The sequence below is a fragment of the Terrapene carolina genome, unplaced genomic scaffold, assembly GCF_002925995.2.
Source record: "Terrapene carolina triunguis isolate 2854851 unplaced genomic scaffold, T_m_triunguis-2.0 Scaffold33911, whole genome shotgun sequence".
In the NCBI taxonomy this organism is placed as follows: domain Eukaryota; kingdom Metazoa; phylum Chordata; order Testudines; family Emydidae; genus Terrapene; species Terrapene triunguis.
In genome coordinates, this window is record NW_020698262.1 from 6,431,909 (window position 1) to 6,450,668 (window position 18,760).

Consider the following 18,760-nt stretch of genomic DNA (forward strand, 5'->3'; position numbering starts at 1 on the left):
ATTCATTATTTTATCTCGAAGTTAAAAGAAACCTATATTTCCTCACTTTCTCCTCCTGTGGTCCTCCTCCATTCCCATTCATTATCTCTGTTCCCTGCATCAGGAACTGTCTGCTTCCATCTTCAAATAAGGTGACTTAAAATGGGACGCTGTAGAACGTGGTCTACCTGGGCAACACAGTGATAACCCGATTGCCTTGGCTTATACAGTCTGCTGAGGCAGACAGCTATAGTCCTGGGTACTGATCTCATGTCACTTCAGTGCCCTCACCTGCCTCTGGCAAACCAAGATCTGAGAGCTGCGGGGTGTCCCTACCACAGAGCAAGGCAAAGGTGTAGTCCTGTGCTATGTTCTTTGTCTTCCATTTTATAAAGAGAGTTTGATCCAAAACCAGAGTACAGCAGAGTAAACGCTTCCAGGGCAAGCTCTCAGATTAACTCTGAGCATGCACCGTTTTGTGCTGACAATCAGCCTTAGATCTCAGGGAGGATCTTATTGGTAAAACTATATACTCTTCTCTTTGAATTTCAAAGCAAATCAAAAGAGAAAGGCAAGAGAGACTGAAATCACCCCCTGCCATGCTCTGACTGCCCGCCACCATCCATATTAGGCCAAGAAACCATCAACCAAGAAATAATCTACTGTCTACATCTGCCGAGAAAGCATTTGCTATAGGGTAAATAAACTCCCAAAGCAGAGGACTCAGTCTACCACAGAGGTAGAAACTCTATTAAGTGATAGGGAAATCAGAAATTTTATCCAATTCCCACCTTTTTCTTTTGCTAACAATATTATTTTAAAATAAATGTAATAATACTGTATGTAATATTACTGGTTGAACATAAAGGGAGGAAAAATACAGTTCTGTAAAAATACCATGAAAATTCACCACCCCAAATGCAAATGCCATCATTAGCATGATGATGAAGGCAAACTAAAGACACTTAGCTTGCCATGGAAAAATTTACTTACCCCAGGCAAGTGGGAGAATTGAACTTTGTAAGGCTGCAAATACTGTATTAGCTAAATGCTATAATACACTTGCCAAAACTTTCAAAAATGGCTCTTTAAAGTTTAAGTATCAAAACCTAAATCTAAGCAGCAAAATACACATTAGGGTTGATTTTTCAGGGGGGCTGAACAGTTGCATGGTCTTCCGTTCAAACTACTCTCACCAAGTTTTCTAATGACCTCTTCCTGGACATATCTCAAGGCCTGTACCCTATCCACATCATCCTAGGTCTTTCCAGTGGTGGAGTTAATGGGTTCCAGGGGGTGAATGCCCCCCTGGCAGACTTTAGGTGTATGGATGGCATCTTTTGGAGCCTGGAGAGTGAGCCTGCCCTGCATTCACTTGGCAGCAGCATCTCCTGTCCTGCGGGCTGGGCCTAGCTCCCCGCTCTGGGCATTGCAACGTGGTGCATGAGGTCACTTTGGCCTGGCCACCCCTCAGTCATGACGAAGGGACAGCCAGGCCAGACCTGAGAGGTACTGTGACCTTGTGTGCCAGGTTTCAATGTGTGGAGAGGGAGCTGGGCCCAGCCCTGTGTGCATTGGAGCCCCGCATGCCGGGTGAGTGCGGGGTGGGCTCGCTCTCCAGCCCATGACCAATGACCCATTGCAAAACCTGGCTCCGCCCCTGGATCTCTATGCTGATTTTACATTGTCACTGGTAGAAATGTAGGGTTGGAAGGGACCTCGAGAGGGCATCTAGTCCATCCCCCTGTGCTGAGGCATGGCCAAGTAAAAGTAAGTCAACCCTGACAGGTGTTTGTCCAGCCTGTTCTTAAAAATCAAACTTTCCTCAGTGTCTTGTCTTCTCCTTTGACCTTCATGACTCTCCTCTTACCTCTCTGACAGTTTCTTCAGCATCTCTTTTAGTGAGTCCTCCTCTTTCCCATTGTTTGTGAGATTCCCACATGGCTCTGTCCTTGGCCGCCTCCTTTTCTCCCTTTACACCTTCTCTCTGGTTTATTCTCAGCCATTCTCACCATTGCAACTGCCGCTGGTGACTTGCAAATCTTCCTATACATCACAGGCTGTCCCATCATCAGCTTAACTGCAAAGGGGTCCGACTCCTTGGGGCTGATTCTCAGTTACCTCCCGAAGGCCAGGAAGGAAGTGAGGAGCAAAGGTGGTTTTAAGCCATCGTTGTGCTCCCCATTTTCTGGGACTGTGCAGGGACCTGTTTGGCTCCTGATGTAATTTAAATGAGACTCAGGCCTGCTTTGTGCTCTGCTTCCGCTGCTCTCTTATTCGCCCAGTGCTGGCCATGCCCTCCACTCTGGCCATGCCCTCTTCATCAGGGCAGGGACCAGGGCCAGTGGAGAACCTTATGTTGCAAGTGAGGCTCTGTGCACAGGGGGAAAAAGGGGTGTAGTGTGAGAATCAGGCCCCTCATCTTTCCTCCCAAATGCTCTCCATTCTCTATCACTGCTAACAAACCTATTACTAAGCCTGTGTGATGGAGGGTCACCTTTGATTCCTCCCCTCTCAGGCCCTCACTGTTAAAATCCTGGTGCTTCTTCACTAATGCTACAGACTCCAGCAAAGTACCTATACTTCCATATTTAGAAGCTGTATTGTGTTACTGTATTATCCTTTATTTCTCTTGGGGCCCACAGTGTGTGAGGTGTTTTCCAAATGGAGAAGAAGGCACGATGACTGCCTTGAGGAACTGTGCAGTGTGAAGGCAGACCTCTGGGAAGACTGCGAGTAAGGACAAAAGGAGCAATATCCACAAGCAAGCAAGAGCTGTCATAGGTAATGAAAGCTCCATTTTACATAAAATAAGCATGTAAATATTTTCATTGCTTAATCAGCTATTAGGAGGTGATTTAAACATATTATGGGAACAAATAAGTCTCTGACTTCCAAGGTAATCTCACATAAAGTTGTATACTATTCAGTTGTACAAGGAGTCTTATCGTTCATGTTAAATGTAGTCCCTTGGTTTGCTCTGCAATCACATGCTTTATATTGAAATAATTCTTTGACGGGAGGATTTCAACATGAACAACACTGGAATCAGCTAAGAACCTAATCTTGAAACAAAAGCAGTGAAGTTAACTCTTTTAAAAAAAAAAAAGGTCCCTAACCCCGCTTACTCACCATTACATGATTTGAGTGATGTTACAACCCTTGTTTGTGAAGACAGCCATTTGTCATTCAGAGAGGTGCCCTTTAGCTTACTTTTCAACAGTCTGTTCAAAAAATAAAGCACAGAGCTGTGCACTGATCATTTTCTGCTACTTCTCAGAATGGCACAAGCTTGTATTCCAAAGAGAAGGATGTGATCAGCTCTAGAGACTTTTTTTTTTTATTAGCTCCTAAAAAACAGGATCACAGTAGCAGGTGGAGGTTTTTTGCTCTTTCCTTCAGCATTGTTATATGGGCAAGGATCCCTATCTAATCAATATCCAAAGTTTCTCAGAATCCCTGGGATTCAGGTGGGATCAGACAATAGCCCCCTGCTGAACTGATCTCTTGTTCAATCATGAGCAAAAAGGCACATGAATTAGTTCTCTCTGTCTATCAAAGGAGTAGAGATAAAGAGTTAAGTGTGGAGAGGGAGGGAGAGAATTACAGTATTATATGTGCTAAGGATTAAAGAACAGCTATTGTAAATTGACAGACTATCAGCCACCAGCAGCAGGCGGGAGGCGCACTTTGGCCCTATAAATAACAGGAAAGAGCTGTTTGCAGCCCAGTCAGAGAGGGAACCACAAGAGCAACACCAGCTGTGCAGGGGATATACAGGTTGTTTAAGTGCAGCAGACATGGATGTGATCTTTGGTAGAAATAAAGAGGAACACCCAGAGCCCATAAAAGCAGAGGTGAAAGGTAAGGACAATCTGTTCCAAACTGGGTGGGTATTTTTATGTTTTCAAATGAGTTAATAATCTAGCACTTGTTTCCCCCAAGACAACACTGAGAAGGGGAATTGCTGGGTCTAATGAAAGGGAGAATATGAGAGAGAGGTGAATGGCTGTTTAGAAGATTGAGATCAGATCTTATTTCTACCCCCTAATTGCAGGACTTTTCTCACTTTATGGACATTTTTGGGTGTACATTTCCAAGTGTACATTTCCTGCAAGTAAGTCTGAAAAGGAGTCACTGAAACTGGTGGTTGCCGGCAAAGTCAGGTGGATTCAAATCTGGTGCCACCCCAATTCCCTCCCTTCCTCTTTGTCCTTTCAGTTTCTCCCTCTTTCCGTAGTCAGTCACTAGCCTCTAGTCACTTTCTTCATGTTCAGTTCAGAGGAGTGGCTGACATTGTCTTTTTCACTTCCTGGCGACGGAGAGAGGGACTGTAACTCCTTGTAGAGCTGTTTCTAAAGACAAATAGAAAGGCAGACATAACTAATGCCAAGTGGCTTTATTACAAAGAGGGCAGGATAAGCCAGAGAAAAAGGAACGGTTCTCCTGAGTCAGGATAATTTAAAGTCAGATGATTTAAGTTGGTGATTTAATGAAAATCAATTTTTTTTAATGCATTTTGGGTGAAGTCATTTCAGTAGATACTGTGACCATGGTTAGTATTTTTGCCTTGATTTGATTGCCACATTTTATTTCATTCTAAAGAGTTTTGTGATGCAGCGAGATAAAGAATGATTTATAAAGAGTGGTTGTCGGAACAGCAAGTAGGCAAAAGTGGCACCTTCTTAATCAAACAATCTGCCCCGGTATGAATTCAGAGTAACATCTGCTGCTGATAGAGACAAAAACAAGATTGTATTGCTTTCACTCCTGTAATCGTGGCTAACACAGATAAGGGGTGAACTGGATTCTATGTATTCTGGCTTGCAATCCTCAACCAGAATTACTTAAAATCTCACCTGCAAAATCTTTATGGGTAGAGATGCAGTGCCTCAGAGGACCCAACTTGACTCTCAGATTCCAGGTTTAGGTCATGGTGCAGAGACAATAAACACAGAATCCCACAATGCCAATTTTTAAAGTCACTTTTCAGAATAGAACACACTTAAAACAGATGCTGGTCCAGTTACTTATTGGTTGTGGAAAGAAAGAGAATCTTTAAACATTCAATATTTTTTCAGTCAGCTACGCACACCTCCCCTTCTCTGTGTATTTTTCAGTGGCTTGTATTATCACTCACTCTATGTACTGATCTCAGTCTGCATTTATGAGGACTTTATTGGCTTTCCTTGTTTCTAGGAACTTCACTGGCAACTCACTGTGCTATTCTGTCTAATAACATGCTCATTTAACATGACTTCATCACTGTAATATCTGATCACTTTTCAAACATTTATGGATTCATGTTCACATCCCTCAGGGGACAGAGGAAAATATCATTATCTCCGCTTGGCAGATGGAGGGAAAAAAATCTCCCTAGGACCCAGATCCTTAGAGGTACTTTAGGCATTACTCTGCTCAGCATTGCAATGTTTGACCTCGAGGTGGGCCGCTGCTCAGCGGAATCTTCAGCCGTGAGTTAGTCTCCGTCCTTCCCAGTATAATGCACGAGGAAAGAGTTTTGTGTGCGGAAGGGATTTTCAGAAGCCGGACGGCTGAGCAGGAAGCTGCCTAAACTAGCCTGGAATGATCTGCTGAGGTGAGGGGCAGAGAGAAGAGAGGGGCTTAGGCACCTAAGTGGCTGACTCTGCTTGGGAGCCTCAGCTATGAATCCTCTCCTGGAGCTAGGTGCCTAAGACAGGTCATCTGCTTATGCAGCCCATGCACTAGTAGCTGAAACAGTGGCTGTCTGTCTCACCTATGTTTCCCGGTGCACTGGGCTGCCTTTTGTGCAGATGCTTTGCTGCACCTCCATGCATCAGTGGCTTCCTTCTGTTGCATGATGCTGGTAGGAAACAGATGTTAGGTGTGCTCAGAACTTTAGGTTTGTCCACCTATTGATGATGTCCCTTTCTTCTGTAAGACTGTTCCCTTCTTTGTCTTGATGATTGATGAAATTCGGAGGAGAAATAGTAATAGACGTACTCACCAAGATCTGCAACAAGATCTGGCAGACCTGTGAGTGGTCCTCACGTTGACACAGTCACTAATCATCTCTCTGCCAAAGAAAGGCCACCTGCAATTGTGTCAAAATTACCAGACCATAAGCTTAATTGCAAATTCAGCAAAGTGATGTTGAAAGTCATATTGAACAGACTGAAGCCACAAGTGGAGAACATCATTGCTGAAGAACAGGCTAGCTTTCATGCTGGAAGAAGTACCACAGAACAGATTTTCAACCTTCGTGTTCTATGTGAGAAGTCCTTACAACACCAGCAGGACATCTACCATGTCTTTGTTGACTTCAAGAAGGCATTTGACAGAGTATGGCACCGAAGCTCTCTGGGCAACCATGAAGAAGTACAATGTTGGTTGTAACCTTATTCTTACCATTAAACAACTATATGCCAAGGCCAGCAGTGCAGTTCTCATCAGTGGCACAATAGGAGTGTGGTTTCGCACCACTGTTGGAATCTGGCATGGCTGCCTTCTTTCGCCCACACTGTTCAACATCTACTTGGAGCACATAATGACTGATGCCCTAGAAGATCACATATGCACAGTCAGCACTGGGGGGTGAACAGTCTCAAATCTTCGGTTCGCTGATGACATTGACGGCCTGGTGGGCAGCGAAGATGAACTTGCCAACCTTGTTAAACAATTGGATGAAACCTCCGCAAAATACAGCAGAGAAAACCAAGCTGATGACAAACAAACGTGATGGGATTAGCTCACATATCACTGTCAGTGGACAAGAACTGGAGACAGTGAAACATTTCAAATATTTGGGGGAAATCATCACTGATGAAGGATCCAAAGCAGAAATTCTGGCAAGAATTGCGCAAACAGCAGCAGTGGCAAAGCGAAAGCCAATTTGGAGGAATAAGAACATCTTCCCTGGAATCCAAACTGAAACTGCTGCAAGCATTGGTCATCTCCATTTTTCTGTATGCGTGCAAGACATGGACCCTATGGCAGAACTTGAATGGAAAATACAGGTAGTAGAGATGAGATACTTCCGTAAAATCCTGGGCATCTCCTACTTCAACCATGTCACTAATGAAGGGGTCTGCAACATCATCACTCAACGCGCTGGGTCATCTGAAGACCTCCTGAGGACTGTGAAGAAGCGCAAGCTGAAGTGGTATGGCCATGTAACAAGATCATCTGGCCTATCCAAGATCATCCTCCAAGGGACAGTACAGGGGAAGAGAAGAAGAGGTAGACAGAAGAAGAGATGGACTGACAACATAAAAGAGTGGATAGGAATGAACTTCGCGGAGACTCAAGCACTGACACACAATCGTCAGGGATGGAGACAATTGGTTGATTGCTCATCAATGATGGTGTCCCAACAACCAATGCGGTTATGGGAGTGGTGATGATGATGATATATTTTAATTAGGATACTAGCTGTTTTCGCCAAGAGAATGAAAATAATACATACAAGATCAGTGTTAGAAATAGTCTTTTTACTGTGTGCAAAGTAATACTTCTATTGTGTACATACAGTAACAATGTCTTCCAGCTGAGCCCCACTTAATGAAGAATGAAAGCAATCCCACCATGTGGTGTTAGAGACCTACTTAATTTAATTGATAAATTTTCTGTGTCTGCCTAGTCCAGAGGTGGGCAAACTACAGCCTGCGGGACTGTCCTGCCCGGCCCCTGAGCTCTCGGCCAGGGAGGCTGTCCCCCTGTCCCCCCCAGCTACACAGCCGCGCGGGCAGCACTCTGGGCGGTGGGGTTGCACGCTCCTGCAGAGCAGCGTGGCAGCGTGTCTGGTTCCGGCCGGGCGGCGCGGATGCCAGACATGCTGCTCTGAGCGGCATGGTAAGGGGGCCGGTGCCGGGGGGTTGGATAAGGGGCTGAGGTTCGGGGTGGTGGTCAGGGGATGGGGAATGGGGGGGTGTTGGATAAGCGAGGGAGTCCCAGGGGGCCTGTCAGGGGGCGGGGGTGTGGATAGGGGTCAGGGCAGTCAGGGGACAGGGAGTGGGGTGGGTGGGATTCCAGGGGGCGGTTAGGGGTAGTGGGTCCTGGGAGTGGGCAGTTAAGGGACAAGGAGCAGGGAGGCTTGGATGGGTCAGGGGTTCTGAGAGGGGCAGTTAGGGGGCAGGAAGTGGGAGGGTGCAGATAGGGGGCATGGGCCAGGCTGTTTGGGGAGACACAGCCTTCCCTACCTGGCCCTCCATACAATTTTGCAACCCCAATGTGGCCCTCGGGCCAAAAAGTTTGCCCACACCTGGCCTAGTCCTTTGCCCCGTGCCTTGGGAAACTCTGCACTGATGCATCTTATGTACTCTTTGTAGGGGGGGAGCAGGGAAAGTGTTTAGAGTGTTTTTTTCCCCCATCCAGATATGTATCCTTTTTGGGGGGAATGAGGTGGAAGGGGAGAGAGCATTAGAGTGAATTCTTATGGTTTTTCCCCTCCAGTTCTGTTATACGTCTAACAAGAAATAAAGCTTTTGCAATCTGAAACCCCCCCGGAATATATTAAACTTACATTATTTATCTACTCTCAGCCCTCTAGTGGCAATACTGAAGAGAGCCACTTTCTTCGTATGGCTAACTCTTACAGACTAAAGGGAGGTACATAAGAAGACTAGACTTTGATTGTCCAACAGGTACATTCCTAGGGGTTAAAGCAAAGAAACAGTGAAAGGATATGATAATACAGATTGTCTTCTGTGTGTCTTAAGGAGGGCATTGGTCCCTGGGAAGGGAGGTGGAAGGATGCCATATCTTTATACTGACGTGCCAACTTTTCATAAACTCAAGGTTGGATCTGTGAGAAGATTGTTTCCCTTCAGGAGAAACACAATAGGAACAGGGATCCTTTGTTCAATTTGAAACATTGGATGAAACATAATTATTCAGTTATTGCTTCAACATCTGGCATTTCTACTGACCAAGCATATTTTATCAAAGGCAATGTTATCTTGTTTACCCCAACTTTCTCTTAAATGATCACTACTTGCTAGGCCTTTGGTCTCCAGACCAAACTCTGGACTTTGGGTCTGGAAAAGAGCTGGCACAATCCATATACCAGAGCCAAATGCACATGGATTTTAACCCTTCAGAGAGCCTAGACTCTTCTGTAGCCCTTGTTAGAACAGTCAAATGTGCATCTATCTTCATCCGTTTATTCTCTTCCCCGCACAGAATTTCAAACCTAATACCATATGAAGGTGTGTATGTTTGTACTGTGCCTAGCACAATGGGATTCTGGTCCAGGACTGGACCAATTACAATATAAATAGTAGTAATGTGTATACAGTATTAGTTAAATAAACGTTCTTGGAATGTATTAAAGGCAGGCCTGATAAAATCGCCTTTTATTAAGGTTGCCTGATTCTTTCCATTATACTACCCTGTTTTCAGTTGCTTAGAACTTTGCGAAACTGAAATTTTCCATGCCGGGTGTCTGCCTCAGACGGAATGTTTTTTGAAAAATGTCAGCCAGAATTGTTCAGCCAGTTTTGAGAACGAGGCTGGCAGGACAAGACCACGTTCTTCATATTTTCAAAAATGTTGGTGATTTTTTTTAACGGTATTAGGCCTGTCTGCTCCCTGTCCCCATGCTTTGGAGCAAGGACTTGAAATTTAACAGGGGGTTGGCCTTTGTGTCAGGGACGTGCCTTTTGCTATCCTTGTGAAAATCCACCCACATTTGGCCAATTTATAAGCCTTTGAAAAATCTGAGTTCACACATGCTCAGTAGAGACTTGGATTTTAGCATTCAGATTCCCTGAAGATTCCCTCCATTCTGAGCAGGTTCCAGTTTGGGCTGAGCAGGACTGTCCCTGTAGTTGCAGCTCTGGGCTGCTGTGAGCTGTGCCAGGTCCAGATCCAAGCACCAGAACTGAAAGTAGGTGGATTGAGAGGCCAGGAGAGTCAATGCCCCCTGCTGGGCTGAGGCAACATGGAAGAGGAAATTGCATGATTCAAAGGTAGTGAGTACAAGACCTGGGAGAGGAGAATAGATTGGGAGAAAGGGCATGGCGGCTGGCTGGTGGTGGGACGGGTAGAGGGGAACTGGGAGTCGAGGTGCGGCAGAAAGATTGGGACTAGCTGAGCAAGGAGATTGGAACTGAGGCAGAGACTGGGATGGAGACCATGGGGGACTTGAACGGGTGGGGGAAGGAGAGAGGGACTGGGAATCAGGGGGAGGGGGCTGAGAGTCAATAAGTGCAGGGAGAGTGAAATCAGATGAGCCAGGGGGAGACCGGGACTGGTTGGCACAAAGATGGGAACTGAGAATGAGTAGGGCAGGAGGAAAGAGGTCAGAGGGAAAGGAAAACAGATCGCACAAGGAGCTGGGGCAAAGGAGAACTGGGACTGGCTAGGCAAAGAGATTGGGACAAGGAGTTGGGGGGGTCACATTGACATTGGACAAAGTTCCTGGGAGGATGAATGGGAGCAAGTGGGGATGGAGAATGTAGGGAGGGGTGTGACTGGAGGCCAAGGTAGGGAAGAGAGAGAGATTACTTGAGGAGCCAGGAGTGGGATGGGGACTGGGAATGTCTGGTTAAAGAGACTGGGACTGAGAGCTGGGGTGGGGAGAAGGCTGGGACAGGGATTCCAGAGGGGTGACACTAAGACTTGCTGGGCAAAGAAACTGGAACTGAAACAAGAAGCCTGAGCAGTGCTGACTGGAAGTGAGTAGGCAAGGAGAATGGGACAGGGATGATGATCCAGATGTGCAGAAGAGACAGGACTGGAGACAAAGATAGGCTGGAACGGGTGTGGCAGAAAGAGAACAGGCAGAGGTCTGTGCCTATTAGATAACCTTCTCCTCCAGAGCTTGGAATGGAACTCATAACTCCTGAGTCTCACCATTCCTCTGCTGTTAGAAAATATCTGTGAAACACATTGTGAAAGTGTTTGTCTCATCCCCCTCTAGTGCTGGGCCACAGAGGATAACAACCTACTTGTACTATCAATGACTTTTGAAGTGACCGAGGTGTGAGTGGTGGCTCTAAAGGTTCCATCCCTCATGATGACCGTGAGGGTGTCAAAATGATGTCACATGATGGAATAGCTTTACTTTTGGTTTGTTTACAACCTTAATTTGGACCCTTTATGAATATGCATTATGATGCAGTCTTTAATTTGTGAGGAAGATAGATATTTATTTGGAAACAGAGCCAAATGGCCCTCAAATACTCTACTAAATTACTTTTGCCCTTCAGGTTGTTTGGCCCTTGTTGCAACTTTGAAGGGGAGGAAAACACACACACCCCTTCTTCAAATTAATAAACAAGCAAACTTAAAGTCAATTAACTTCTCACTATGGGCAATTACTTAAACCAGAGGTAGGCAACCTATGGCATGCGTGCCAAAGGCGGCACGCGAGCTGATTTTCAGGACACTGCCCGGGTCCTGGCCACTGATCTGGGGGGCTCTGCATTTTAATTTAATTTTAAATGAAGCTTCTTAAACATTTTAAAAACCTTATTTACTTTACATACAACAATAGTTTCTTTATATATTACAGACTTCTAGAAAGAGACCTTCTAAAAACGTTAAAATGTATTACTGGCACGCAAAACCTTAAATTAGAGTGAATAAATGAAGACTCGGCACACCACTTCTGAAAGGTTGCCAACCCCTGACTTAAACTTTTACTAAACTAAGTGAGACCATACAATACAAATGATCACATCAAGATCACAGTTGGAATGAAGCACCTTACAATGATGTGGAATGGAATCACCAACTGATTATATCAGCAGGTGAACACAGCCAGTAATCAAATCATGAAATTAAGACAACAAGTCAGTTCTTTCAAATACTAAATACTTAAGTGTTGTTTCCTTCTCAGTCCTTGAAGTGCCACCAGCGGCAATGGGGCTGGCCCCAGCTGAACGGGGGAGGAGAACATATGCCCCTCCCCTTTAGAGTCTGTAAGCACTTATGGGCTAGTTTAGGATGAAGGGAACTGGCTGGTCCCTCACCTCCCCTTTCATTAATTTAAACCCTAGCTCAGGCAATGAGGATCCTCTTTTTGCTCAGTTCCAGGCTAATTTCCCCACTTTTTGATACATCAAAGATCTGCAACTCTCCATTCCCCTCTTAGTGCAGAGTGGTGCATACAAATACAAACCAGCTAACAAAATGGTTTAAGGGAAACCACTTAGCACATGGGAAATGATTAATGGCATGTACTGTTAGTTACGCTTTTGCTTACATGTGCACAGTATGTACACACACACACACACACACCCATACACGCTTTAAAAGGGTTAGAGTAAAATCAGTAATATTGGCAGGCATCTCCATGCAATAACAAAATAGGGTAATGGGGAAAAAGAGAAGAAAGTTACTTAATAAAAGAAAAAGCTTTGTTCTTCAGCTTGCGTGGCCTTCAGAGCATCAGCACAGAACTGCAGGTCAGGGGAACAGATGATATCTCTGGTTGGCACCTCATGCTGACTGGTGGGCTTCCTCTGGTCAGGCTGGCATAGCCAGTGGTGGTCTTGGTCTCCTCTTCCTTAGAGCTAGCCTACAGAAAGCAAAGGTGTCAGCCCTTGCTGTCATTGGGGTGGACTAGGTGGAACATGCCATTCTCCACATCTACCTGGATCCTTATGGTGGTGATTTTTAGCTTGTTCGACCTTATGGCACCTCCCTGGAGCAAATCAGGGGACCACAAATCTAATAACCCAGAAACATGGTCCTCTCCCAGTCACGGAAGGGCAGGCTTGGCTCTTGGTCAGTTTGGAAAGTCCCTCCTTTCACTGGAAGTTCTCTTCTAATAACCGGCGTAAGACTAGACCACAAGCGTAGGCTACTCCAAAAATGTGATAAGCAGGAGATTGCTTCATGGAAGTATCTCAGTCCCCTCTGCTCCCCTGGTGGGAGTAACAGTTGGGAGTGCACATGGCCTTGATAGATTCTTATATGTGACTTATGGCCTAGTGGTGATTGCCATTGCTTTTCACCCACTCATATTCCCACTCAGCCTTTCTTAAAATACTCCTAGAGGTCCCTTTTCAACTGCCCTTTGCACCAGCAAAAAATTAGGGAACCAGTTGTTCATGGCTTAATTAGGTGAAGGGTCACCTTCCTCTTTGCATCAAGGCTGAGAGACAGAGCGGCCTTAGAGCCTGTTAATAACAAATCTTACTTAAACTACAAAGAATTAAAGTTTATACCTAAAGAAAAGTAAAGTTTTTACACACCAGGCTTCAGTCACATGGACCAATATCCCTCACAAATTACATGGCCTATTATTATTTTTCCCACAGGACCTAGCCTCATTCGTTACAAAGGATGGACCTGTTCTGGGGCAGAGCAGGGCTGTACAGTGAAGGAGACGGTTGTCTGTAGGACCCGTGCTTCACTTGTTGCAGAAGTTGGAAGGTGTGTAGCAAAGGAGGCAGGGGATTGCAGAAAGAGAAAGGATGGGCTCCTGGTTAAGGCAGCTGAATGAGTTCCTGTGTGATGCTGGACAAGTCAGTTAAACCAAACTTTTCACAAGTGTCCACGAACTGTGTGTTCCTCATTTTCTGGGTGTCTGTCTTGAGCATCTGATTTGCAGAAATGGTGACCACTCTCAGCTGCAATTGAAGTCAATGGGAGCTGTGCTTTTAACATAAAGTGCTATATAATACTAAGTACTCTGAAAAATCAGGTCATAGGTATCTTAAATTGGGCACCCAAAATTGGTGGATAGTTTTGACCTTAATTTCGGTGCCTCAATTTCCCATCTGTAAAATAGGGATAATAATAGCGCCTCATCTCAAAGGAGTGTTGTGAAAATACGTTAATTGATGTTTATGAAGCAGTCAGATACTAGAGCAATACATTTCACAAAAGAGCCTATGAGGCAATGAATAATTAGAGCTGACTAGAGGATGACCATTCAGTTTCAAGACAGCTTTCAAGGTTTCACAATTTGTTTTCATTCTGCATTGGAACAAAACCAGAACCTTTCAACCACTTTCACAAACCAGATGTTCAAACAGCCATTTTTTTGGATAGAAAAGATCAGGAATGCTTCTCGGTGGAAGTGACTAGAGAGACCATCCTGGACCTCAAAAATCTTCCTATTGAAAACTTAGTCAAAATCAGTACATCCCTGCAAAATGTTTCAGCTTTGATGGAGCCAGATATTTTGACAAACATTTCGTTGAAAGTATTCTGATCAGCTCTATTAATAATTCTGTCTTCAGAGCAGGGTTTGAACAGTGTGTAGTGGGGTCTCCCATTGAACGATGAGGAAGACACAAAATATTGAAGAGGTTCTCATTAAATGAGTGTCATCTATTTTGTGCACTGACCGAGGCAGGGGTCTTGTGGAAAAAAATAGAATGTGATAAAGTAATTAAAGACAATAGCACATGCATACTACAAAGGAAAAAACAGGCAAGCTTAATTCTGGCATTTCCTAACTTGTGAGTGCTTGACTTTGTTAAAAAAGCATTATTAAGGTTGCAAAGATTTTTTTGTGAATAACATGTAGTAACTTAGCTGATTTCTTGTTCCTCATGTGTCATAAATCACCAAATCCCTATATCTTGTATTCAACCCTGGACAGCACTTATGTATTCTCAATACAATATTTATAATCTTTATTTATACTCTCAGAATTGACATTATTAGTATTCTAAAGCACTGCCATCATGACACTTCATTACACTGTGTAATTTTATTAGTGGGATTGTTACTGGAATTCAACCAGCCTTCAGTTTACATTGGCATCTACTGAGAGGCATTTGATCTATAAATGACTCCTATAATTTATTTCTGGTAAGCCCTGGCTTTTGCTGGTAATAGCAAATTGGGATTAGATGGATAATTTTAAAATGAAAGTTCAGGAAGAAAATGCTCCTCCCTCGTCAATCTCTTATAATTAGTAAGTTATGTTCAGGTCATTTCATGTTTTCAGTTTTGCATATAATTAGGGCCACATTGGCCTACCTAAATGGCATGAGCAAATACATAATTGTAAAATCCTGACTTGCATCATCCATGCACCTGCTTACCTTTGGAAATTTGTCCTTTAGTGCACAAGGTCACCTTTGACTTGGAGTGGAAATGAGCTGTTTCCTTTTTCTTTACAGGTGAGCTACCATGCTGGCTGCAGGGGATTCTTCTTCGCAATGGCCCAGGCATGCATACAGTGGGGGAAACCAAATATAACCACTGGTTTGATGGCTTGGCTCTGGTGCACAGTTTTACATTTAAAAACGGTAGGTTGCTGCATTAAAGCACGAGCATCCAAAACAAGTCTTGGTCTCTAAACAGAAGCATAAGGTTTGATAACTGTGGGTGGAGTTTGCTTACAATACTTATACATTGAATTGTTTCAGATGCTTAGCTAAAGGTCCTGTTACACATGTGGTTGGTTAGGGGTCCTGCAAAACATCAGACTAACAAGGGCCTGTGTAGCAGGTGAACATCAAATGAAGGGCAGGACAGTCAATGTAGTCTTACAGACACAGCTGCCAATGGTGGTAAGAGAGAATGGGTGGTGGTCTTGCCCTTCTCAGTGCAACTTTCCTTCTCTGAGGTGGAAATGCTGTGCTCATCTCAGAAGGGGAATGTGCAAAAGTAGCTTAAAATCAGCCTTGCATGTTCCCCTAACCCTGAGGTTTCTGTGCTGGATCAGTCTTTCTAAAGGCTGCTCTAATTTGCACCAGCTGCCATTGGCCCCAAAGAGTCATTCAAGAACCTTAGGATTGCTGGGCAGCAGGAATGCCCAGCCATGCCCTTTTCTTCCAGCTACAGCCCTTCTCTGGCTGCAGGGAACAGGGGTGCCAATGGTGCATAGGCGCCAACTTTCTCCGGTGCCGGTGGGTGCTCGTGCCTCCCCCGCCCCAACTCTACTCTTTCCCTGCCCCTCCCTCCCTGCCCCACAAAACAGCTGTTGCGCGGCGCAAGCGCTGGGAGGGAGGGGGGAGAAGCAGGACGTGGTGGCGCGCTCATGGAGGAGGCGGAGGTGAGCTGGAGCAGGGGGGCGGGACCATGGGGAGCTGCCGGTGGGTGCTCAGCACCCACTAATTTTTCTCTGTGGGTGCTCCAGCCCCGGAGCACCCACGGAGTCGGCGCCTATGGTGCTAGGCGCTGCTGTAGTGGCTCAGTGGCACAAGATGATCCCCCTTACACTGGGGTGGCAATCCCTGGGTCAGCTACATTGGCTTTAGGTCAGATTTATGCTGGTGGCATGAGACAAATCTGCTCTAATGCAGAGAAAACGCTGGCTCATAGGAACTAATGGAAATATTTCAAAAAATTTAAGTCAATTATGTTTTCCTCAAGGACGTTAGCACCCATTAAAGGGCCAGGTCTTTCAACCCTTCCTGAGGTTGACTTCAATGGGAGCTGAGGCGTCTGAGGCTCTCACAGGCTTGTGCTGTAGGTACTATGCATAGAGCTGTGCAACACAGAATATTTACACCAGGGGTGAAATCCTGGCTTCACTGAAGCCAATGACAAATCTCCCACCGATTTCAGTGGGATCAAGATTTCACTCTAGGGCAGGATTTCTGGTTGACTGGTCTAGATACCATGGTTTTGAGTAGATATTAAAGTAAAGGATTAAGAAACACAGCTCACAATAGAAGTTGCATTTCCATTTACAATTTCCATTCTGCAGCTGTTTGGAAGCACATAGCAGCTTCTGCCTGCACCACAGCTGAAGATAGCCATGGTGCATCCAGGAGGTATAGAGACTTTGCTACTATGCTTCCATCCAGAGCCCCAGTAACCTGCACGCAGGGCCGGCTCCGGGCCCCAGCAGAGGAAGCACGTGCCTGGGGCGGCACATGGTACGGGGAGGCATTCCGTCCATTCTTGGGGCGGCACAGTCCGAGCGGCAGTTCGGGCGGCACAGGCTTGTGCTTTTTTTTTTGCTTGGGGTGGCAAAAATGGTAGAGCCGGCCCTGCCTGCACAATTCCAAACTGAATCAGCTACTAGTTGGGGGAGGGATAGCTCAGTGGTTTGAGCATTGGCCTGCTAAATCCAGGGTTGTGAGCTCAATCCTTGAGGGGGCCCTTAGGGATCTGGGGCAAAAATCAGTATTTGGTCCTGCTAGTGAAGGCAGGGGGCTGGACTCAGTGACATTTCAGGGTCCCTTCCAGTTCTATGAGATAGGTGTATCTCCATATATTTAATAGTTCCATCATGCACAGAGGTTTGTTTGACATGGGCAAACAGCCTATTTACATTATGGGCTAAAACACCCTTCTTAGGATTTGAACCTAGTTATGACAGCAGCCAAGAGTGAAACTAGGCCACTTTGCCACTCAGCTTGCAAGTCAGGTCTCAGGTATATTTACTGCACTTATATAAACAATACTTAAATGACTGTCCAAATCCTACTTGCCACCCTCAGGCAAGATGCTGGAAATGATCAGAAGCAATATTTCCTCTGTCCATACCAATCTCTTTTTAATCTCAACCTGACCATACAATATGGAAATAGAATATTATTTCATCTGCTTTAGAACATAATGGGGGCTGTTTTTCATTGTGCTTATTGGCTGCACAACATACAAGCTTTGTAGGAGAATTGGGTTCCCTGCCCCCGTTTGTTTTTTATTTTCCATTGCTGTTTTGGGATGAGAGATTCCAGAAACACGTTTCTTGTCTGCCTGCCCAGTTCAGTGCCTCTTAAGAACACAGCATAAACAGAAATGGCCAGACATTGAAACTGCCAGTTTATTGCACCACCTAAACCACAGGGAGCTGTGTTTGTTCAGACACACAAGCCTATATGCTTGAAGTGGCTTAATCTATACAGGCATTCCTTCAGACCTAGAAGAGTGCTGATTTTTTACAAACACTGGAGACTGAAATTTGCCAAGAAAATTGATTTCTGCCACCCCTCCCCCATTATGTCTGGAGATACATACTGTTCTCCTGACGGAGGAACCGTGGGCTGGTGATTAAAACACAGCTATAAGAGTTCAGGGATCTGGGTTCTATGTGTGACTCTCCCTCAGACTTTTTATGTGATGATTGGCAAGTCACTTCACCTCTCTGTGATAGTTCCTAGTTACAGTTCCTATAAAATGAGAATAATAATCCTTCCCTACTTCACAGGGGTGCTGTGAAGCGTAATTCATTGTTTGACAGGTGTTCAAATATGTTAGTGATGAGTATCATAAAAATGCCCATAAATAGCTGCCTGCAAGTATTCCAGCTCTAGAGAGGAGGTTTTTATGAATGTAACAAAGGGTTATTCTGGACTAGGGGTGGGTTAGATGACCTAATAGGACTCTTCCTGCTCTGTAATCATCATCAGAGAAATTACAGATTCTTCTTGGGGGCTGTTTTAGTGACAGCATCATTGTGAGTTTAAAGGAACTGCCTTTAAAAGCTTAAATGGTCAAATTTAGTAAAGTGGGACTGTTAAAAAGGAAAAAGTCATGTTGTCTTTCATAATTTTAGAACTCCCTCAATGTTTGTTGTAACAATTCCTTAGGAACTTGAAATTTACAATTTATTCTTCCTGCTCCTTCATGTGCACATGTAGATAAGTCAATATAGAGTTGCTTTCGAGTGCTGGCATTTTTAGTTTAAAACCTTTTTCTCAACACCCCATACACAAAATATTGCCTAAAAGTTTTGTGAACCAAAGAAAGTGGGTAAGTCAAAATTTGGGCTATCAGTGTTGACAGCCTATAAGTATAAACAATGGGAATAAAGTACAGCACAGCCCCATTTTCCCCTGAAAATTTTCAGAGACACAAAACACCTTCTGAAAAATGAGGGGTTGAAAACAATCCATAGTCTGCTTAACTGGAGGCCAACCAGATGAGGGTCTACTGT

General features: G+C 44.8%; 1 protein-coding gene across 1 annotated transcript in view; it reads left to right on the plus strand.

Annotated features, from left to right (window-relative positions):
• The first annotated feature begins 3,779 nt into the window (after positions 1-3,779).
• The window catches only part of LOC113409657 (beta,beta-carotene 15,15'-dioxygenase-like), a 28,091-nt gene continuing 13,110 nt past the window's right edge, over positions 3,780-18,760 (plus strand). Inside the window, exons 1-2 of the mRNA XM_026663817.1 lie at positions 3,780-3,843; positions 15,048-15,176. Coding sequence (XP_026519602.1) covers positions 3,780-3,843; positions 15,048-15,176 — 193 coding nt within the window. The remainder of the gene's footprint in view (positions 3,844-15,047; positions 15,177-18,760) is intronic.